The following is a 24,056-nucleotide window of genomic DNA, read 5'->3' as shown; positions in this document are numbered from 1 at the left end:
GGCGACATTCTGCACTCCTGATGCATGGGTGGACCATAATCAGCACCAAAGCCTAGAGGACATCTTGGGAAGTTACCAGTGCTCAAACTGATTAGCTCTAAAACTTCTCAGAAATATAGTATAATATTTAGGCAGGTAGATTTTATAGTCTCCATTTTTTCCAACACATGTCTGTTTTTTGTTATGTGGTTTTTCCATTGCCCTCAGATTTCAAGTTCAGGACCAGATAAGAAGCAGAACACTGGTAAGGTAACTATTGGTGAAATAAGATAGGGCTCATGCAAAAACAGAGAAGAGCAACATAACCAAACTGCTAGCAGGTGCCAACTTCCCCAGGAATGAGAAAGGAATGCAGACGGAGGTAACTAGAAAGGCTGCCGCTGAACTAAGGTGAGCTTTGTAGATCCTCCAGTTGCCCTGGAATCAAATTGTCTGGCCTCTGACCATTGTATGGAATAGTCTGATTCCATTTCACTGTCAGAATCAGACAAAGAGAGAATGTTGGTTTGGGTTTTTCCTCAGGTATCTGATAGCTTGTTGGGAGCAGAGGCTGCTGGGAAAACAAGTTTATGCCTGCACAGAAAAACAGTTCCCAGCTGAGATAAAATGATTAAAATTTGCTTTAGGAGCTTATCAGATTGAAACACCCCCTGCACCTTTGGCCTTCTACTCCACCCCAAACAGCTATGTTCTTCTCGTGCTGTGTTGCTTTAGTTTAATTACAGAACGAAAGCTGTAGCCTCAATACAAACATCTCGCTCAGCTCTTCAAGGATCTGAAGAGAGATGATCCTCAACTGCCTCTTTCAAAAGAACATGGGTGGGATGGCATGACTTTGTTCTCAAAGATACTCAATTATTTCCCATGCTCCTAAGTTCTCTTAAATTATTCCTTTGCAGAAAGGTAAGCCAAAGCTGAATCGGGAACCAGAAGCTCCCCCGTGAGTCCATATTATCATACAAAGAACATAGGGAAAAAAGTGAAATTGAAAAGACCTAGGAAATGAGTCAATAATCTAGGCTGTCCTCACTTTACAGATGGGGACACTCATAGTACTTGCCCCTTCTATCTCACAGGGTTGTTGTGAGAATCCAAAGGGAAGATATATTTTAAAGCACTCTGAAAATAAGAAGATGCTTTATAGATATTAATTCTGACTATGTTAAAAAGCAGGCTTAGACACTCCAGAACCCCTGGGCACTCCATGGTGATAAATAGAGAGAAACAGTGTATTAGCAGAAGATATTTGGGTTGCACGGTCTGGTAGGATCCACTGCTGTGTTTATAAGCCAATAGTCACATCAGACCTGTTATGAGCCTGCCATATCTTTTCCCTCTGTAAACAGGTTGCTCAGATCAACACGTATGAGTAGGTGTTTGTGCAGTTACATGGAAGACATGTCAGTGTTTCAGGGAAGGCTGTGCAGCTGCCCCGCGGTCCTCGGCCAGGGCAGCCACAGCAAGAGTCACCTAGTTCCTGACTGTGTTTATTTATTTATTTTTTAGCAGAAGCTGAAGAGAAGGAAGAAAGATAACACTTCTGTGCCCAGAGAAATCTAATTTAGGTCCCTCTTGAGCACTGCAGAGTGCAAAATATCCTTAAACAAAGGAAGGTATTATATGGAATAAAGTGCTAATCCTGAGCTTTGCTCCCTGCCCCCAGTGTCTGCGCCAAGGGTTGGAGCTAGTGACCACAGAGAAAGGGTGGGCCTGGGTCAGAGAGGGCAACGGGCTTCTAGGCTTACAGTCAGCTGGAGGGCACTGCTGACTGCTGGTAACTGCAATTTATTTTAAGAAGAAATTCAGAAAAATAAGCGCAAAAACACCCAAGTTTGCCGCCTGCTGCTGTTTCTATACTCAGCCAGGACTGTGGTACATGAGTCACTTGGTCCAAAAAGGTTGGAAGAGGCTGGTAGGGAAGGCCATGTCATTACAAGGTTGCAACACAGCGTCCTGACATAACCCCAGTTTCTGCTCCAGATGAAAAAGGTATACCACACTACTACAATTCCAATCCAGCTAGTGAGCTGAGAAGCCTGTCTTATTAATAAGCTCTGAGAAACTAAGCTTTCTGGTAGGAATGGCCAGGTACCACATTGCCATGGATTAAGAGAGTATGCATTAAGATTGACAGAAAAAAAAAAAAAAAAAAAAACCATCTTGGAGCTGGCTGTGGGCACTGCTGATTAAAATAGTACATGAATCTAAGATAAGGACTGGGATCAGAATTTTGCATACCAAAAAGCTTCAGGAATACAATCTTGCTAAAGATCAAAATCTGAACCTCCAATACATGAAAGACAAAAGAAACTAACCTTTATTGACCACCTGTTATATGTCAGGTACTGTACTGGTAAGTCTCATTAGACTATATATGCTGTGAAAGGACACCCACAGATGATTGCATCGATGTCCCATCATTGGGTACATTCCCTTACTCACTCGTGGAGCTAACCCACACAGCTCCTGCCTCTCTCTATGCCCACACATTTACCTTTCTGCAGGATCTCGAGATGTTCCCACAAGATGTCCCCAACGAAGTCTGGGGCCAGCTCGAGAAAGCAGTCTTTCCCCAGTGCACAGAGAGAGGCTCCGTTCATACAGAACTTCTGGAAGTCCACACCCTTCAGGCTGAACTCATTCACAGCCCACATCACCCAATCCCGAACATGGGTTTCTGTCCACTGCCGGGGGTCTAAGGGAAGAGATCAAAATAAGATCTGGTAGGTCAGGCTCTAAACTTTTACCCAAGCCTCAGGGAGGACACTGAAGGATCTCAACTTAGCTGAAGCACATCATGAAGCACCTTCCTCTTACCCACATTTGACCTCCCCACCTTCTCTATCTTGCCAACTAGGAGATCACTATCATCAGCCAAAAAGTAAATGCGTATTCTCTACCCTCCATTCGGACAAAGAGTTCATGAATCTCCTCTCTCACTGCCTTATTTCCATTAGACATTTTTTTTTAAAGCCTGGGATAAGGAACAAATGACTTCATTAACAGCAATGATAACAAAATCAAGTGTGTTCTGGAAGTTGCACTTACCTACTCTTAACTCTCATAATCTACTTGAGACCATTATTCTTAATTATTTTTATCTTAGCTAATTATGGTTGATAATCATCACAGCAATTAGTAATAGTCAGTCAAATAGAACTTATTAATAACAACATTACTAGGTGCCTGTATTATACTTTAAAAAAAGTATATACATATCAGCAGCTCTCTGCTGACTAGCACTGAAGAGGAAATACTACATGATCTTCACGCATGGCCTGAGGTTTAACATAACTGCACTAGCCAAAGACACTTAAAAAGCTCAGATGATGGCAGGCTGCGGTGCCCACATCACACCTGCTCTCAAGATTACCCCCTTCAATCTAGCAGGTGACTTTATGAGATGTTGGTCAGAATTCACTTTATCCTTCCTTGTAATCCTAAAAGGATGTTGGGCATTTCTGATGGTGGAGGTTTGTGGTAGAGTTAGTATACTTGGGAAAAGGTATATAGAAACATTCATAGGATCCATCTAAGGCTTGGTTCTGACAGGGCTGGAAGCTTCTCTGGGCTGGTTTAAAGACAGCATTACTCTTACTCAATAGCACAGTGTTCTTCCTCCTCTCAACTATTCAGGAAATGTTGCTTGGTGAAGGCTTAAGTGTTCTCCGGTCATTTCTCCTTTCTGACAACTCTAGTCCCCTTACATTCCTGAATAAACCCTTTCAGATGAGAACACCCAAGAATAAACACATTTTACCAAAGTACATGGGAAAAAAAAAAGCAATCAGTAAATTCCAAGAAATGGAGCTCACTAAGTTCATCCAATAGCAGCCCAGAATGACTCGAAGGCTGTGTTTTTTCTAAGTTGCGTGTAGTTAGGAATCACCTGAGGAGCTTCAAAGATACTGATATTACTAACGATTGTGACTTAACTGATCTGGGACATGGTCTGGGCTGGAGAATTTTTTGAAGATCCTGAATGTAATGTGCAAACAGGTTTGAGAACCACTGCCCTCAGACCAAGATGGCAGTGACAATCCCGGGGAATGAAGAAGCATTAGCATGTGTCGGTGGTTGTTCTAACAGACATCCACAATGACCTGTCGCTGCTGACTGAAGTGTGGTTAGTGATTACATCTATCTCACACTGCAGGTGAGAAAACTAACCCTACCTAAAAGTCTGATCTTATCCTTTCTTTCCCGAGGACAAAACATACCTTTTGGAATTCCCAGTCTTTGCTGCTCTTTCGAAAAACCGCTGAAAGTAGCTTTCAATGCTTGAGACATCATTTCCTTGCTGCTTGGAGTTAAGAGTGGGACATCTGCACATTCCATATCTGTGAGGAAAAAAAATTATATGAATAATAAAAACTAAATAAGTAATGAGTCATTCTGCAATGTATACAAATATCAAATCATTATGTTGTACATCTAAAACTAGTATGATGTTATATGCATTATCTCTCAATATAAAAACGACTAGATAATTAGCCAGCCATAAAATATAATAGGGCATGAATGGTCTGAAGAAGGTAAGCTGAGAAATAACTGTACTAACATCCTCACCAAGGCAGGTAAAATTTGGGGGGCTTTCCACAGTGTGCTAGTCCCTGTAACAAAAAAAACAAACAAACAAGCAAAAAAACCTGACTCTTGCCTAGAATGTCCTACACCCCTGATAAATAAAATGTGTTTATTCTTTCTGCAAAGCTCTACTAATTCAACCTTCACATTTACTGAGAGCATTAATGTTACGACATACTTCCAATTACCTATGAAAAGGAAATAACAACATTAATTCATTCAACAAATAATTATTTACCACTTGCTATGTGCAAAGAATTACAGACAGCAGTGAACAAGACAGAAATGACTCCTACCCTCGTGGAGCTGAAGATCAGATTCTGGCAAGAGATACAGTCATTAAAAACTATTTACACAATTAAATGTTCAAAAATGTCAATAAGGGCTTCAGAGGAGCAGTAAAAGATAAAATGTTAACATGTATCAGGAATTTCTACTGGTCAGGAGAAATCAGAGAAGGCTTCCCCTAGAAAAGAGATGTTTGATTTGAGATCTAAAGGTTGCATAAGAGTTTTAAAAAGAAAAATACTCTACACCAATGATTCTCAAACTGTGGTCCTCAGGCCAGCTGCATCAGCATCACCTGGAAATTGCTGGAAATGCAAATTCCCTGGCCCTCTCCAGCACTCCTGAATCAGGACTTCTGCGGCAGGGGTGAATGTGGATCCCAGAAATCTGTGTTTTTAACACAGAATCCAGGTGATCGTGATGACCACAAAAGTGAGAGGACCATAATCCCAGATACAGGGAATGGCATAAATGAAGGTCATGAAATGGCAGGAGGAGGGGAAACTTGGCCTGTTTTAGTATCTAAAAGATCAATACAGCTGGAGCAGTGACAGGAGAACAGTTGTTTGAGATGAGGTTGAAAATGTAAAGAAGGAGTATATTAAAGAAACCATCATTTTAACTTAAGCAGAACAGACAGTCATTGAGAGTTTTATGCAGAGAGATGACATGACTACATTCTGTTTTAAGATCACCTACGGTAATTCGATTTTTAATTTTTCAAAGAACTGCCCTACTGTTATCCTCAAAGTGCTTGCATGATGTCACATTCCCACCAACAGTGCACAAGGTTCACATCCTTGCCAACACTTGTTGCTTTCTGTTTTTTGGGGGTTGGGGGACAATTTTGGATAGTAGCCAACCTAATGGATGTAAAGTGGTATCACACTGTAGTTTTGACTTGTATTTCCCTAATGATTAATGATGTTGAGCATCTTTCCATGTTCTTATTGGACATTTGTGTATCTTCTTTGAAGAAATGTCTCTTCAAGTATTTTGCTCATATTTTAACAGAGTTGTTTGGGTTTGTTGTTGGTATTGAGTTTTAGGAGTTCTCTATATACCCCAAAGAGTTAAAAGCAGGGTCTCAAAAGGATATTTGTAAGCTTATGTTCATAGCAGCATTATTCACAATATATAAAATACAGAGGCAACCTAAGTTTCCATCAACAGATGAATGGGTAAGCAAAAGTGTAGTATATACATACAATGCAATATTACTCAGCCTTAAAAAAGAAGGAAATTCTGACATATACCACAATATGAATGAACCTTCACGTTATGCTAAATGAAATAAGCCAGTCACAACAAGACAAACTATATGAGGAAGTTAGAATAGTCAAATTCATAGACACGGAAAGTAGAATGATAGTTGCCGGTGCCCAGAGGAAGGGAGAGTTGTTTAATGGGGACAAAGTTTCAGTTTTACAAGATGAAAAGCATTCTGGAGATGGATGCTGGTGGTAGTTGTACATTATGAATGTATTTAATGCCACACAACTGTAAACTTAAAAATGGTTGATGGTAACTTTTATATTTATTTTACCATAATAAAATTATTTAACCAAAAAAATGGGGGGAAAAAAGATAACCATACCTGTTCTGTTTAGGAAGTAACTATGAGCGCATGTGGGTAGACTTGTCAAAAAGTTATTGCATTAGTTGAGGTGAGAGATGATGGTGGCTTTAATTAGGAAGGTAACCAAATTTGAAGTACATATAGGAGGTAATATCTATAAAATTTGACTTATGTAGGTAGTAAAGAAGAATGAGGCATCAAAATCTACAGATTCACAAATGTGTCACCCTTTGCTATATCCACATATATCTTTATCTCTGTTATGTCCAATTCTGCTTATACTAGCAGACCATGTTCCAAGAAAAGATATATAAACATGGCTCAAGTTTAAAATCCTCTGAATTCACCTCAGGCACAATTTCCCACAAAAAGCTAATAGGCAAAGAAATGACCTGAGCATTCCTACTAGTCATCCCGTGACCTTCGGGCAGTGATACACTTTACTGCAGTACTCTCCAGAAGCCCACTTCCTCACCTTGTACCTTCAGGGTATCATGTGAAACTGACTTACAAAATGGCTGAGGTCCAGGCATGGTTACCATAGAAGTTCCTCAACCAGCCACCTCTAAACCCTAACGAGTCAAAAAACTCCACGGACATGCATAATGTGTTATTGGCTGAATAAAATGGAAACATGTAAGGGAAGAGATGACAGTTGGTGACCTCTGAAAAAAGGAGGAAATACATGGCTTCTGAACAGTCAAAATGAATGGAAATTACATTATAAAAAATAAAGGCAGGCAGCACTTTCCCTCCAGTCTGCTTTGGGCAATGCTGTCAGGAAACTGCTTAGAGTCCAGCCTCCACGCTGGAAGCGCAGAGGAGTTCACAGCAGCTGCTCTCCCAGGCCCTGCCAGTGAGCAGGAATCTGAAGTTCTAGACAGTGGAGAGTTTGGGTTGCCCTGGGACATGCCCAAAAAAATCTAGTGGAAAAATCAACATGCCTCCAGGAAGGTTGACAAAATGATGGAAAATCCCAGATTGTTAGGGAGAGTTGGGGGAGGGGATAAAGTGTTGATTATGTAACATCCAGCCCTTCAAACAATGGAGTAATCATCAAATGAGTCACTAAGAAAGACATCAATGCCCCCCTTCATCCCCACTCTACACGCCCAAGAACAGCTAAGCAGCAGGTCCAGAAATGTCTCCCCTAGAGTAGAAGTCAGTTTTACTTTGGAAAAAGAGACTGTTTAACCCAAGAGTATTAATTCTGAAAGAAGGGACAACTGCAACCTCCTTAGCTCGTAGCACAGGGCAAAACACAGAAGTTAATCAACAAATGTCTACTGAATTAAATGTTTTCCAAATTTGAATCAACCTTCCTTCCCTTCACTCCCATCCAACACAAATTTATGAACTTAAACTGTGTGGGTTTTGTTTTGTGTGTTTGTTCCCTCTGTTAGATTTATGACTCGATGAAAAGAACTTTACTGATGGCAGAAACTGGCCAGGACAACACATGCGGAAAACAAAGGCCAGTGCCAATGGACAAGCAGAGGTTCTGCTACAAACTGAAACTGAAGGACGAGATTGGCTTAGGAGGCCCAAGGCATCTTCTAAACAGAACAGCTTGGGCAGTCTGATGCCAGGGTGATGTGAAGGCCAAGGATGACAGCAAAAAACCTGAAACGGAGGTTTCCTGGAGTCTGCTTCCTATAACTCCACATACTCTGACCATGTGATCTGGACAGGACCTCTGGGCTTACAGCTCTCCATGAAGTTTTCTGCTTCCTGTCTGGGAGCAGGCCTTTCCAGGTCCTCACTTGTTCTCTCCAAGGGAAGCAGCTGGAATTACTTTTGCCTATCCACCTCAATGCCATCTTCAAAAGCCTGGTGCACAAGCCGTCAGCTGCAGCTGCACAGTGCCCATTGGCTCTGCCCCTGGCTGAGGACTCAAAGTGCTGGATCTCTTGAAAAAGTGCTCACAGCCCAGCTGGTGGAAGCTACCCCCACACACTTGGGCAATCTGTATTTGGCAATGAGCATTTGACATTCAGGAGGTTTATCATTGCCCTGGTACCCAAAGGTTTCAGAAAGGAAGGTCAGAGCTTTATGTACCATGTTTATAAACTGCAAAATTTTGGTTTAAAAAAATAATCAAACCTCCTATACGAGTGAATGATTAGCCACATTGTGTTTTTCAGTAGCAATGGCCTTGCATTTAAATGATGATGAATAATCCCATTCAAAAGTAGATATTAACATAGAATATTAAATCCTTATCATGTAAAATATGAATGCAAAAATTCCCTCTATGTTGCTAGTTAATGGCAGTTGTGTTAATTATACTGATCACCAACAATAATAAAATCATTACCCAGGTGGAGAATCTGAGGTGGTTTAGTCCAAGACAGAATTTTTGTTATTATTAGCATACTTTATCCCATTATCTATTATAATATTTTTGTATTAGGTACCAAATATTTCTAATTTTAGGAACAGCATCTAGAAATTAATCGATGCCTCCGTAGAAATTAACTAATTGTATTTTGCAGACAAGTACTAAAACTGTCTTTGTGTTAATCATTGCAATTGCAATATCTTTATTCAAATAACTCATGTCTCAAAATGCTGAAAACCGGGCCTGGATACATACTACACCTATACCGTGGAGACTCTAAATACAGTGCACTAGACATTGAAAACATAAATATATTACAAGTATATTAAAATTTATAACCAATTATTATTCCTCAGGACCCTAAATCTGAGTTAAAAAATTTACAAGAACCACCTTGAGTTTCTGAGAGTTGTACTGAGGCTAGTGAATAAATAACAGTCCCTAACTCTGTCTTACCAAGACTGCACAGTATCGAGACGGAAATGAGCAGGTAGCTTTCCTTGAATCAATAGGCGTATAATGAGACTGAGGCATTCTGAATGGAGGGAAACATCTGCTCATTTTTCACTGCTGCCGGACCCTGAACAAAAGCTTACACACTCCATGGATATTTTAAGTCAAATGTAGAATAAGGGTTTCAATTCACTTATATGTAACACAAAATTGAGGGCTGTTCAATGTCCAAGAAACCATCAGGGACGTTTCATGTGACTTTTCATACCATTTTTTTAAAGTATTTTGAAACTGAATGGCTCATATCAACAGTGTTCCATAGAATCTAAACCTGCAGTGATGTTTGCTCTGGGAGAAGTTCGAAGTGTATGGCTGGCCTTCTTGACCCGAGATGTTTCTCCTCTCACTATTTTCAAATAAATGACAGGAAAGATTGGAGGTCCAAGGGTGAAGCAATGAGGGATATAGCCAAGGACCAGACATCCACCGTGCACATTTCAGTCTTATTCAAACACTAGACTGGCCAAATCCTAACAGATTACCATGTGTTGGGTATTGTCCCAATCAATGGCAGCATGAAAAAAACACCAAGGATAAATAATATGCCTTCCATCTGAAAACCACTTTACAGTCTACCAAGATACTATGCCACAATATCTCATGACATGAAACTTCTGAGGGGCCTGGGAAGGTATTACAAGATCTCCATTTTACAGATGAGGGTACTGAGACTTCAAGAGAGCGGCCTAAAGTCAAGAGTTTGGCCTAAAGTCGCAGGACGGGAGGACCCAGCCAGGGCTGGAATCCAATCTTTCAACTCAAATTCAAGGTCCTTCTACTTTACTCCACTGCTGCTGCAAATAGGAATTGATCAGAGGTCCAAAAAAACTAAAATGTTTACAGCAATAAAAGAGAAAATAGGACTTTTATTTCTTATTTGAAAATTAGATACGTTTGAAGAAATATTAAAAACGTAAACAAAACCACTCCAAGATCAAAGAAATCCAGAATTTCATATGGTTAGCCCTATAAAGACATAATTAAAAGCCATTATTAGAATCAACTACGGTCTTTTCTTTTCTTGGGACTAGGGGCAGTGAGGCTTCCTTCCTTTCATACAAAGTGACACAAGTTAAATGACAACCTGGCTTCCTTCCCTGTCTGTGTTCACCCTTGAGTCACCCCGATGGGCAAACTATGCACATAACATAAGGTTAATTAGTTATATAAAGTCTTACTGAAATATGTTTTTAAAGTGAAAGGAAACCAAGAAGAAACCTTCTGTTTCATGCGAGGAAAATAAATAACGGTTGCAAATGGAAAGGCAGGATTTTGAAGACAAGGGAAAATGCCTTGGTGGGACATGCGCTGGGTGTGACGGGTTCTTATCCCAGTTTTGCCACTTATATAATCACACTGGGTAAGTATAGTCACACTTAACCAATCCATTGCTAAAAAGATGTCTGTTAATAGGTAATGCCTATATCCCTCATAACGTTTTAAATTTTTCATTGTGGCAATTTCAAATATATATCAAAGTAAAGAGAATAATGTAATGATTCAAAATTCATCAACACTAGTATTTTTTTCATCTCCTTCCTACACCCTGAAGAACAGTAAAGAATCCCAGACAACATGTCATTTCACCCACTAATAATTTATTGTCATAGGGATATTTTTGAGAAAAGGGAGGATCACAATACGAAAGCTTATGAGACAGATAAACTCATGGAGAAAGAGAATAAGGCTTCAGATTACTTTCCACGGTGCTTAAATCTAAGTCTACATTTCATTTGTTGGCCCCCTGAACCAGAGAACTTCTATTAAAGCAACACTATCATGACATGGAAAGTGAAGTTGGATCAGAGAAAGATGATTTCAAGTCAGGGTGGTAACGCAGACCCTTTGATGCCCATGTCCTACAAGCAGAAGGCTGCAGGGAGACGTCTTCCTAACTGTGCGCGTCCTCAGGAACTTGTAACTAGAACTAGGAATGTGCAAGAAAAGACTGGGATTCTGGCAAGAACCCAAAAGGCGGTTGCCAAACTGCCTACAAGTCTCAGTGTAGGAGAGAAGGTGCCTTTACTCTTTCAGATTAACAGAAAATAGAGAAAGGGCTGTGGCAGGTGACTGGTAACTCTGACTCCAGAGTTGATTGTCCCTGGAAAGTTGGTCTTTTTAGAGGACTTACCCAATGAAGATACTAATAGCTTAGAAGAATGTGAGAATAGCTTAGAAAGGAGAGGACCGGTCTCTAAAATAGTCTCTATTGCCCTGTTACTCACGGAAGGGGGGATTGAAGCTAGGAATGAAGAAACCTACTAGGATCCTCTTTCTCCTACACATCTAATTCCAAATCTTGTTCCAGGCCCTAGACACATGGCAGACAGGACTTCCAGCTGAGGGAGCTAATATAATCCAAAAGCTTCTGGCTGAGGTTAATGCAAAGAAGGAAAATAAGTGTCCATCCTCAGTCCCACGGCTCCGCTTTCATTAACCTAATGATGTGACAAAGCAATGAGGGACAAGCAGGACTCCTGGCTCCATCAAGAACTAAGCAAGAAATGGCTCAGTGCCCTCACTGGGCCAATCAAACAGTCCATCATTGTCCCAAATAATGGGACACCATGAGCCCCAAAATAGACTCCTATCAGTTGGGGAAACACACAACTGGGCTTTGCCCTTCTCTTAATACCCAGCCCTCTCAAAGTCATCAGCCAATAAAAAAACCCACCCCCAAAGAGGGGAGAAAGTAGCTGCACAGAAAATCCCCAATTTACCCTCCAGTGACCTGACTGACCAAAAATACAAGCCAGTCTCCAACCACAGCAACTCGGTTCTGCTACCAACGCACACTGCCACTGGGGAACACACACTGCTTGGGTACAACGTGCCAATTCAGAGGTAGATGCGTCTTTGCAGAGGGAAGCTACCCCGGCACAAAAGAGATGATCTTCTGAGAGGCAAAGCATGCTTCAAACTGCCCCAGGAAGCCGGCCTCGGGCCCTGCAGCCAGGCCTGGGAAAGAATCCTGCAGATGGGGCTGAGCACACTGAACATCTGTAGGAAGTGACTTCAGTCCTCTCCTTTCTTCCCTTTATCCACCCCCGACCCCATCCCCCAAAAGGAGTTTTAACACATTATTCCCACTGAAGTCCTGAGGATTTGGTGACTCACCAGGCTCACACATGGTTCCAATGAGCCCTTGACCATTACAAGGTAGGGGAGCAGGAAAAACAAATGAAAGCAGTTGTAATTCGGCAGCGCTAGAGTTCAGACCTGCCAGACAAAAGGGATTGCAGGCATGTTCCCAAATTCGTTCAGGCACCTGACATGCAAAAGCTATTTTTAATCACTGGATTTATTTCTTTCCTACCCCCTTCACCATCCTCCACCTCAGCAAATGTTTCGAAGTCAGAGCGAAGCCCAAATCAATTCCAGGTGTTCAGGGAAACCCAGAGAGGCTCTTCCGTTCCAGGACCTGAGCCAGAAAGCAGAACTGCTCCACAGGTCCTGCAGCTAAACTTTCTTGCTCTTTCCTTAGAACGGTTCAAATCTCCCACCCTAAACACTGGGCAAATAGCCTGAAAGAGGAAATATCTGAATGAATGTGCCCCGCTAGGATGACTCTTAACTATGTGTTTTCTCTAGCAGCCCTGGCCAGGGAAGGTGCATGAGACAGGTCTCAGACCCACTGAGACGGAACATTCTTTCCTTCTCTAGAATTCTCTATCCGCCTTGCAGTGAGGATGAAATTAAATATGCATGAAAATGCCAAAGCCTAATATATAGTAGGTGCTCAATAAATTGTTGGTGACCAGAACTAAACCGACAAGTGTCTTATAAACTATAAAGAACAAAAAAATATAATTTTATTTCTCAGGGCTTAGAGAGACAGTAACAAGAAGGGATCTGGCAATCTCTCCAGGTACAGTGAAGCAACGGAGGAAACGAGAAAAAAAAAAAAAAAAAGGAAAACTCCGATTCTGAGAGATAAATGGAAACTGACATCCCCTGAGTCTGGCTCTTTGTTTTAACAGAACAGACTCATTTTTTACCTATTTGGTATCCTCCAATCTGCTAAGGGAGAAATCTTTTTTGCAGCAATAATCATCTAAAATAAGTGTTCTGCCACGAAAACACCTCACAGCTACAGATCCAATGAACCTAAGATCTTTTGGTTTTAAAAACTTCCTAAGAGCGCCATCTTAGAGTCAATATGGCGCACAACGAAATCTTAACTTTGTGCTCAGAACCCTTGCCTATGTGTGGAACCTGCCCAAACCCAAGCTGCATTCTACCCTGGTCACTTATGTGCCCTTAAATGAATAAATCCTCACAACTTAAAAGACTTTTAACTGTTGAGATTAGGATTCATGCATACAAAGCCCACCTCAACAGAGCCCTTTAAAGAAAAAAGTTCTTCAATGATCATTCAAAGCCGTTTACAGAGTGCTTCCTATCTTTCAAAATCATTGCTGCCTAGATGATTACAGTCGACTCCCAACACCCCAGGCATGTTACAAATCCTGAGTGTCCCAGAAGAGTGTGACGAAAACACAGCGCCACAGCCTCCAGATTAATCAGGAAGAAAGCGTGGATTTGGCTCTTTCCACCACAGCTTGGCAGAGAGCCACAGTGCATCCAACTTGTCCTTCCCAGATCATCCAGCTCCAAGTGAGGGCGAGCTCCTGCCCTGCCTTCAACTAAAACACTCTCCACGGGGTCAAATGCTTTTGGTACCAATGTGTCACAGGATAACCCCACTCAAGAAGAACATGGAAAATATCTGTCCTCCTACATCTTGCTATTATCCCAGCGCCCACTGCTGCTAGTTACATGTCAGCCTTTGATGCCTCATTCTCTGAGATCCTGGAGATGCGGGTTATTGGGTTAACCAATTTATTTTCATTTCACTGGATTCCCCCCTACGATTTTCAGTACTGCTATCTGAATAGAATTCTATATTTTAGAAAAATGCTTTCTCCTGAATTCTAAATACGATACTGAAAACAATTAGGTTTTTAGTATTATCTCCATCACAGAGGTGAGGATATTAAGGTTCATGAAGTTTACTTCAGTGATTTAATTAAGATGATCAACCCAGATCCTCAGACACTAAAACCAGGTGTTTCCTACCCATACCTATTACTAGAGTTAAAAGCAGAGGAGCAGAAACGATGGACACAGACGATTTCATTTTCTCCATCATTTTCATTACACAGAAAGTTCTTTCTGGAGAAGAGAAGCAGCTCAATTCCAGGGACTCTCTGCTGACAGCAGCTTTGACACCAGAGCTTAGAGCTCTACCACGCGTCACATTCAGGACCGGTCAAGTCAGGGCCCACTAAGCACTTAGTGTGGGAGCAAGACGGGTGTAAAGGGGGCTCCGGAGGGTCTCCAGGCAGGCTAGGCTAGTCAAGGTGGAGGATGAGGGGTTTTCTTCAAGGGCAAAGGGAAAATCTGGGCAAACAAATGGAGTGGCGACCATTTATTTAGGCTGGAAGAGGTAACGTTTTTCTGCACTTTTGAACTGTTTTCTCAAGGCCTGCCTCTCCCTCCCACACAGAAAACAAACACAGAGACAGCCATCTTCCAGTGGAGGCTCCAGTCGCTGAAGGCTACCCAGGAAAAGCAGAAGGAACAGGGACTGAGAGAGAGAAAGGGAGTTGAGGGGAGAGGGGCAGGGTCTGCAGGGGCTAGCCAAGGGGACCTCAGAGAGGAGAAAGTGGCAAGGACTGGTGGTGAGGACAAAGGAAGGATGGCAGAGCAGAAAGAGCAGGAAACAGTGGGGGAAAGAAAGGAGAAAGCAGAGAAAACGAACACTGGAAAATTTTAAACCAGCATAAAGGGACAGATGGCAGAGTGGACATGGGCTGGGAAGAGCCAGCAACCTACTCCCAATTAATGGTGTTCAGAAAGCAGCATTTTTCCATAAATTTTGAAAGGAAATTCTCTCTCGACTTTCTTATTTATTTATACATTATATAAATACATTTTTAAACCAAAAAAAAAAACATGCTTTTTCCAATGGGAAAAAGCCTTGTTTAAGATGAAAGCCAGTCTTCAAAAACCCCTCAGAGGAAGCTGAAACCCCACATGTCTTGGTGCTACAGAAAGAAAAACAAAGTGGACATTCTTCCTGTGTTCTAAGGCTTTTTTATGCAGATGTGTTTTTCTTTTAATAAATAAATCTGGGCTGAGAAGGAAAAAGCATACTCACACACATTTGCACAGTGCAACTGTCTGTTTTCAACCCAGGGAAACCACAATGATAAATAAGAATATATAACTCCGTTTTCCCGTATGGGGACGAATCTTCTCAACATGCCAACCGCAGGCACTGCAGCGATACGCTCTATAGACATAATCCACCGAAGTTTTCCAAATCCACAAAGGACTATCTCCTAATGGGTAATGACAAGCAGAGGTAGGGCGGGACATGGCACACAACCGCCATATTTCCCCAAAAGGCCCGCAGAGTGCAACTCCTCACTTAACATATTCAGTCGCTCTCTACTTCTGAACTTCACTTGTGCACTGCAATAACTATTTTAAAATGATGACACACATTGAGTGAAAATCTACCTTCTTATGAGTTATATTCATTGCCCTAGTTCTATTGGTTGAAGCTGTATGGTGCAAGTTTAATCTTTCTTCACCTACCAGCTTTTCAACTTTACTCATCCCTTTGTCATCATTTCCGTCCAGGTTTTAAAATTCGTTGGTTCCTTTAAGCATTCATGATGGCACGGTTTGGGCCATCCCGCCCCCTCCCCCAACCCACACCTGGGAGCATTCCTGTAAGCCACTGTTCCTAAAGAGAGCCTCCCGAGCATTCGCAGGTAAACCCCATGCTTCTCAGGGGCGTAATGGCAACACCAAGATTGTCATCGTGCTCCATGCACTTCTGGTGGTGCAGACCAACACTGACTTTTCTAACAGCCACTCTATAAAGGCATTCACAGTGTACTCCAGACCTTCACAGGAACTGACCCTGAGCCGGTTTATAACTGCTGACCGAATCTTATTAACCTCAAGCAGAGCTTTATACTCACCCATATTAAGTTTCACCTTGTTTTGATCCATGTTTCCACGTGTAAAGATTTTTTTCTATCATGAATCTGTCCTCATCCAATTAGCTTCGCACCATCTGCAATTTACTAACTATGCTTTTGGCATCCTTCTCTAATCTGAGCCCCTGACAAAAATGTTGAAAAGGCAATGACCAAGTTCTGAGCCCCATAACATAACACCAGGGGCCATGCATCATTCTGACAGTGACATATTAACCAAGACCCTTTGGGTATAGTTGCTCAATGAGTTACAAATCCTCCTGACTTTACTGTCATTGGATCCACATATCCCCATCTTGACCACAAATATATCATGAAAAGTCTCGGACGAAAGTTTCACTGGAGTCAGTCGATCTACCCATTGTGAAGCCCATTTGCCCCTCGAGTTTCTCACTAAGTTCCAGGCAAGTGCGAAGGCAGCTGAGAGAAATGGTGGAGCTGAGATGCTGATTTGTGCACGAGAGAAAGAGAGACTGAGTGGGAAGGGGGAGGAGGCCGAGAATGAGAGAGAGACTGCCTAACGCTCAAGTGCTATAGCCACTTTGCTTCCAGAAACAATGGGCAGTTAGAAAACAATGGCCACAGACAAAGTCTTGGTCTATTTATAACTGCCACTGTTGGTCCCAGACAGGAGGAACTGGAAGTCTGCCCTGTATGCACGGCTCTAAATGGACTCGAGCTGGGAGGAAGATGAAGTCACCAAGAATGTTGCCTGCTTAAGAACAGGCTCCTTTTTTGCTCGCATAGTTTCTTCTTAGCATAAAGGATCTCTTTAGCCAAGTGAAGAAGTTTGCTTGCCTACTGCTAAAATACAGCCACCACTGAGAAGGGGTGGGTCAGAACTGTAATCGCTGCTCGGCTCAGCCCAATGCAATTAAGGCCTCTGTCTACAGAGGTCAAAGGCAAGTGGGGCTGTCAGGGAAAACTAACCAGTAGATGAAGGTCAACTCTATGGTCTCTGAAACAACAGTCCTAACGGGACTATTGATTACACATGTTTAGGGAAACTATAAAAGAGCTTTTCCATGGGAAAGTTCCCTCCTCACTTCTTTGGAGCTAGCATAAAGAGGCCGAAGAGCTGAAATGTACCATTCGATAGGCCTCATGTCTCAGGGAAGATCTCTACCTCCCCTTTATCTCGGCTCTTTTGGATCATTCCTCCACTTTTTTTTTTTTTTGGAAATGTCATCTTTTGCTCTAACATAACTTCGTAATGACAATCGATTTCAATCCTTCCCTACTGTGTTACTTATGTTCTTAAACCTCCCAGAGGGCCAGCAGTGGTCACAGAAGCCTGTGACAGACACCAAAGTGAAAATGAATAGAGTCTGGACCAGGGATGAAAGCATAAGGACACAGGAGTGAGCCCTGCAGGCAGTCGTCCTGCTGTATGCTTTCATTGTGAGTTTCCACCAATGGCCTTCGGTAATAATGGACAACCAATGGAGTCAGCAACTGTACCCCGTGAATGCAGTCCAACCTTACCACCTGAAGTACAAAGCAGAAATCTCCCAAAGGCAAGAAATTCAGGGCTTGCAACAGACATCCCTGAAGAGTAACTTCAGCTTTCCACATCTGCCTACACATAACTGACATCACCTTCCCTCTTTGCTCTTGGAAAACCAACAGTAAGTAGGTAGAAATAAATCTATATAAGATCATTTTCCTCCTTTTCATGTAGCTAGCTTAGGATGTTTCGCTGATAATATCCCAAGTAATGTCACCACATTCAGAGGGAAGTAGAGACAAGCACGTAAATGTTTTATAATTTAAAAGCTGAAGCACAGAGCAGGAATGTGCTGGACACGGCTAAGGCCAATGCATCCAACAAAGGTTAAAGTGATGTACTGTGTTCCTTCCTCACTCCCACATTTTCTTCACTGATTTCAGAAGCACAGGACCCAAGATGTTCAGGGTTCACACCATCTGTAGGGTGGTCTAATAAATTTGAATTACCAGCGTAACTGAGATAACATGAACAACGCTACGACGAGCAAACACTCCTGTACATCTTTTGCTCTGAGCAGATGGTGGAAACTGAGACCTTTTTGACCACCTAAAATATAGCAAACTATAAAGATGCAAGCAGGGCCATGGGCCACCTCACCTGGTCCAGTACGTCACTGAAACACTGCTTCCCTGACTTCTCCCCCATCCCCTGCTCCCAACAGGCTAAGTACTCCCTTCTTCTCCAAGGGCCCTGGTGAATCATCCCAGTGTAATTCAAGAGAGCCACGTGGGAGGCACATGGCAAGAGTAAGGAGAAGGCAGAGACACACACTGCCACCCTGAAGCGAGGCTGACATCAGAGAAGATGCAAAACTTCCCACCCAGAGTGTGTTTGGCAAGTGCCTGAGTCAGCCCTTCTCTGCACCTATCACAGCCTTCAAAACTGCCTGCACACCAGCTAAATGCACCAAAAACCGATGGCACTGCCCTAACATGAAACATCTGGAGTTTACAGTATTAGGCTCTATATGCTCCACACTCATGGAATAAAAACTTCACTCAGTTCAGTAAATCCAAACTCATGTCCCTAATGAGGAGTCAAGAATTTCATTGCTTTAAGGGCCTTAGGTAATTATTTCAGAGTCCCAGTTCAAGTTTCCTGAGCTGCTAAGGAGATACTGAGGACCCACAGAGATGGGGGCAAAGGAATTATGGGTACTTTCCCTGAACCACTGTATTCACCGCGAAACCTATCATCTGAGGCTACTCCCAGGTTTGTCTAGATCTACCTAATCTGTCATTTTGGCCCCTATGTCACTTTGACTTTGGCCATTTTTATGGCCTTGAGCAGGACCACCACCCTATGCACTCCACTTGTGTGTTCACACTTTCCCTGGTCTCTGCTCCTCTATGCTACCTCATGCTGCTCTTTCCAGTTTTTTTCTTTCCTCCACACCACTGATGTTTACTTTTTCATATCTACGCTGCTATCAAGCTCTGGATCATCACTGTGGACAAACTTTACCCCTCCCCAAGTTCGTAAGAACCACAGAGGAATAACACATTCGAAGATCTAACAAACATGACTTGGGATTTTTCAGCCCCATGATGTTATCTGTTCTCATTCCAAGTTATCAGTTTTCAAGAACGGTGGTCAGCCTCCACTGTAGAAGAGGTTCCTTCGAGCGCAGATCCCAGTGGAAAGCAGATTATAAAGCAAGCAACTTTCAATACTCAACTTCAATTGCATGACACCATTATTTAACAGCTCTAAATTTTGAGGGTCCTCTCCTATCCACCCAGAAAGAGTGAAGGCAGCAGCAAATTTCAGCGATCCACTGACCTTCATCTGAGAAGCACTGAAAAGAGAACAGATCATCATCATGTCATTAAAAGGTTCTATAACTACCATTCCAGTCCTGCTGGTACTGCAGATAGGGCAATGGAGACACAGTGACAGGGTTGAGGGGACAGGGTAAACCCCACTGACAAAGCCAGAACATAAAATCAGTGGCAGTGGCCTGGAAGTTGAACCTGATGCATCTAATTAATGAGGCCATATGTCCAACTCAAAAAGGCCAACTCCTGAAGCAATACAAGCAGCCCCAGTTCAAGTGCAAATGTATTTAGAATGCAGGGAGCCGAGAGTTTGCGTAAAGATAGAGCTAGCTACGATCTCTTTTAGCCTCTGCAGAGTATTTTTTCTCTCCTTTCAAAATGGGCCTCCCCTAATGGCCCCAAACACCCAGAGTGTCGCCTACGCTGGCTCAGTGGCAAACTCAAGAGCCTGAGAAGTCGCCAGGCAGACCCAATCTCCAGATTAATGGGTGCGACAGGCCAATGGGTAGAAAGCAGAGAAAAAGTGATCAATGCAAAAGGGGGGGTGGGGGTGGCGAGCAGAAGCCACTGTCCCTCCGCCTGCCGGCATCAGTTGGGAAAGAGAGAGACAGGGATGTACAGCCCTCATCCGCCCTAATAAATGGCTCTGCCTCATCAGGAAGCCATTAGGAAATTGCAGCCACCACAGCCCCAAGCTCCGGACTGAAGAGTCTGCATGCAGCTGGTGAAAGCACTCATTATCTCTGCCCAGACGTACAGTAGCTCACTACACAGTGGCGCCTAACCAAGTGAGCTACCAGAATAAAGCAGAGCTGAACCCGTCAGAGAGAGGGATGGAAAAGCTCCTCAGAGACTGGGGAGATGCAGGGAGCTCCCTCGGGCACGTGCCTGGGGCACCAGGCGAAGGCTGGGGGTTCTCATTAGGAAACATGGGTCCACTTTTCCACATGTCCCCTGATGGACAGCCTCACCCACCGCCATTCCTTTAGTTAAAAAGAGCTACTGACTGCGAATGGGTGTGGGGTTTCTTCTGGCGATGACGAAAATGTACTGACATTGGATATCAGTGATGGCTGCACAACTGTGAGAATGTACTAAACCACTGAAATGGACATTTTAAAATGGTGAATGTTATGTTATGTGAATCATACCTCAATAAAAACAATAAATTAAAAAAAAAAAAAGAGCTAGTGAGCCACCTGCTACGCGCCAAGCGATGGGACTACCTCGGCGATGGGGAGACACGGATCCTTCACTTGGAGTTTCCTTTCAGTGGAGGAATCAAAGTGCACAGACAATAGCCGCACGCTCACACCTCGTGATGAGCAAGCACCATGCTGATGAGACCGAAGGCTCTGCGATGGAGTCTGAGTGGTGTGGCTGGATTCCAGCGCCAGGGGTAGGGGAGAGCCGGCTGGTATCCTCAGTGCAGCGGGTGAGGGAGAGGAGGGGTCAGGTGTCAGGGGGCGCTCCAAAGGCAGATGGATGGCACCAGTGACAGGGAAGACTGGGAGAGGATGGGACCTTTGCCTGCTACAGGGAAGCCCTGTGATACAGCAGACAGTTCACTCACTGGTGACTGTGAGAGAGGCTGGTCCATTTCCAGGCCTGGTATCTACAACTCCAGGGGCCACGGATATGGAGACTGTGCAGAGGGTCCGCAGACTCCAGGAGATGAGCAGAATACTTCAAATTCTTCTCGCTCAAAGATATCCCCAGCAGAGGCTGCCCAAGCACTCATTTATAGTGACATTTGCATTTTTATATATCTATATTTAAGGCTTTCAGGAAAAAGAAGTCTCCACCAGAACTGCTCTTTCCAGAGGTTTCTCTCTCAGCTCCTGATGGGGGAGACAAAGGAAGGGCAGACAGAACAGGGTTCCTGGCAAACACCTGGCCAGGCTCACTGGACATGAACGGAGAAAGGTGCAGTCACAACACTGTGACCAAAAGGGATCTTTTGGAAAATTTTTTTCCAAGAGGGGTTATGAGTTCTGTCCCCTGGAATGCCCCGGAGCAGTTCTGATTGGCTCCTGGGCCCTGACTCAGATTGACTGCGGCTCCACCCTCAGATGAGTAAATAAACTGACCCAAGGAATGGAGGGCGGGAGAGTGGAGGAAAGAGCCGGGGGGAGGCGGAGACGGGAACCAGGAGAAGGCAAGCGTTGACTCTGGTTCGGGGAACAAACAGATGAAATTTCGAGGCCATTCCAGAGACAAGTGGTGTGGCAGAATTCAAGAAATTCTTCTCTGAGCCTTACACACCACTCCAGTTGGGATACAGCCCTGCCTTGGCAGCCAGCTCATTGCTGCTTTATAATATACTGAATTAGTCACCGGATTAGCAAGCACATTTACACACACTGGCGCACAGTTGTTTAAAGACACAGGATCCCCTTTTTCTAGGTGCCAGATTCTGGCTGCAAATCGACCATTGAGATTAGTAACTGGCATTCTCCAGAGGTGCAGTTTCTACAGACATCTTCAGTTGCAAAGCACTCTAGGGAAAGTCTGCTAGAACTGGGAAGGACTCATAAGCCTTGGCTGGGGGACAGAAGGGACAGGGGTGTGCAGAAGAAAGAAAGAACAGTGAGCTTTTTCGAATCCCAAGACTAATTATCTTCAGGAGGTTGCCAAATGAATTTACTGACCTGGCCTTCCACGGCACACTGCCATGGAAGGCAGCCTGGCTTAGGAAATGACAACTGAGAAAATGCAAGTTCCACTCTGGCTTGCTATATTAACAGGTAGTAGAGTTTTCCTCCTAAACCTCAGATGCCCAGGTTACTCCCTGAGAGGAAAGAATTCCGGGCAAAGAGAAGAGAAGTTCAGCAATTATAGTACTATAATATCCTGATAAGGACAATTCTAATAAAAGGCCTCGTTGACACGGCAAGGGCAATGCTTTAGACCTGGAAATGGGACCTAAGCTCTAACTCAGGTTTGGTAAGTGCGTGAGAGGAAGAAATTATTGTGCTGGCCACAGGGCCTCCTCTGGCCCACTTGGTTATGGGGGTGTCAAGTGGAAAATTTTCTGTAACCAGGTTAACAGTAACCACAGTTTTAACAACCACTGAAATAATAACAGCCCCGTCAGCAATGAACGTTTGTACAAAATACGGTGCCCACAAGATAATGATAAAATACCATTTATCAAGACCCTGTGGCAGCAAAAAAGTATTTTACAGAAATTATCTCAAATCTTTACAACAGCCCTACAAGCTCTTTACGATCTCCATTGTAAGGATAGGAAAAGGAGGCTTAGGGAAGATAAATACTTTAGGTAAGGACAAATTAGCAAGCAGAAATCCTGAATTCAAACTCAGGGCTATCTCACCTCCAGACCCTACTTTTTCCAGGACACCAGGGTTCCTGCAGTGAGGCATATCGTATAACCAACACAATGAATGAGAAGTTCTGTAATTCAGGAACCAAGTTTACTTTCTATGGAGCAACCTAGATGTAAATTCCTTCCCTTCGACTGAGAGATCTCATCTTACCTATATTTTAAGAGTATGGTAAGAAACTTGCAGCCTAAACAAATCCACCAGACAAATACAAGAACCAAGTTCCAATTACAAAAAGAAATGTGAATTGCATTTAAGCTCCATTAACACGGGAATGTTTGAGAAGAATCACAAATAGATTTGTGACTGGTTTGTATGAGCGAAGCTATTGTGTTATCTTGCACCAGCTTTTAGAAATTCAAAGATTAATTTTTCAGAATTGGTTTGCCCAAGAAACCACTAAAAATATTCTCTTCTTACAAAGCAAGGTAGTTGGAGATCTCTAAAGACTGGACTCATCCCTGCTCCTTGCTGGCCGTATGCAGCATGCCTATGAGCAGCACAGCTGATCAAATCCTGTGAATCAAGCAGCAAGTCACCAGGCCCAATTTCACTACAAAAATGAAGTCGCTGTTCTGTTTGTCCCACATCCAATGTCCTTTGGAGACACTGCAGACGTCATGGAATTTCAAATTTCTCCCACCGGCCCATCCAGCACAGCATGGGTTAGGGCATGGAAAAGCGAAGAAGTTCCTCTAAGAGAGGCCCCTTCAGAGTGTCCAGAAATAAAGAAATAAACACATGAGAAACAAATGCTTTTTTTACAGAAAGTCTCCAATCGAATCAGAGGTGAACTCCAGGTTTGCCTCCTAGACATTGATTCATTCCCTGTATGTGTTTATTTTTCTATAAACATTCTTGTTGCATCAAGTGGCCTCAAGGCCCAGACTTGTATCTCTGAATATCCCCTCCCTGGAGAATTCTCAAACTTGGGTGGAGCTCCTACTTCATTCCTTGATTTCCCAATCTGGAATATGGGGGCCAAAGCTCCAATACTGTATACAACATTAGTAAATTTAGTTAGCCACTTTTCATTTGTCTATTTTGAACTTAAAAATGCACAGTGGAAATTATGTGAACTTTTTTTTTTTTTTTTG

At 43.1% G+C, this 24,056-nt stretch overlaps 1 protein-coding gene across 4 annotated transcripts in view; it reads right to left on the bottom strand.

The window, feature by feature from the left end:
• The window catches only part of ETS1 (ETS proto-oncogene 1, transcription factor), a 121,981-nt gene that overhangs the window by 27,725 nt on the left and 70,200 nt on the right, over positions 1-24,056 (bottom strand). For all 4 annotated transcript variants that reach the window (XM_039872728.1, XM_039872730.1, XM_039872729.1 and 1 more), the window contains 2 exons: positions 4,221-4,340; positions 2,495-2,695 (listed from right to left, as the gene is read on the bottom strand). In XM_039872728.1, coding sequence (XP_039728662.1) covers positions 2,495-2,695; positions 4,221-4,340 — 321 coding nt within the window. The remainder of the gene's footprint in view (positions 1-2,494; positions 2,696-4,220; positions 4,341-24,056) is intronic.

This window comes from Pteropus medius, unplaced genomic scaffold (genome assembly GCF_902729225.1).
Source record: "Pteropus medius unplaced genomic scaffold, Ma_sr-lr_union100, whole genome shotgun sequence".
Classification (NCBI taxonomy): domain Eukaryota; kingdom Metazoa; phylum Chordata; class Mammalia; order Chiroptera; family Pteropodidae; genus Pteropus; species Pteropus medius.
Note: the sequence above shows the minus strand (reverse complement) of the source record. Positions and strands in the feature narration are given on the sequence as shown.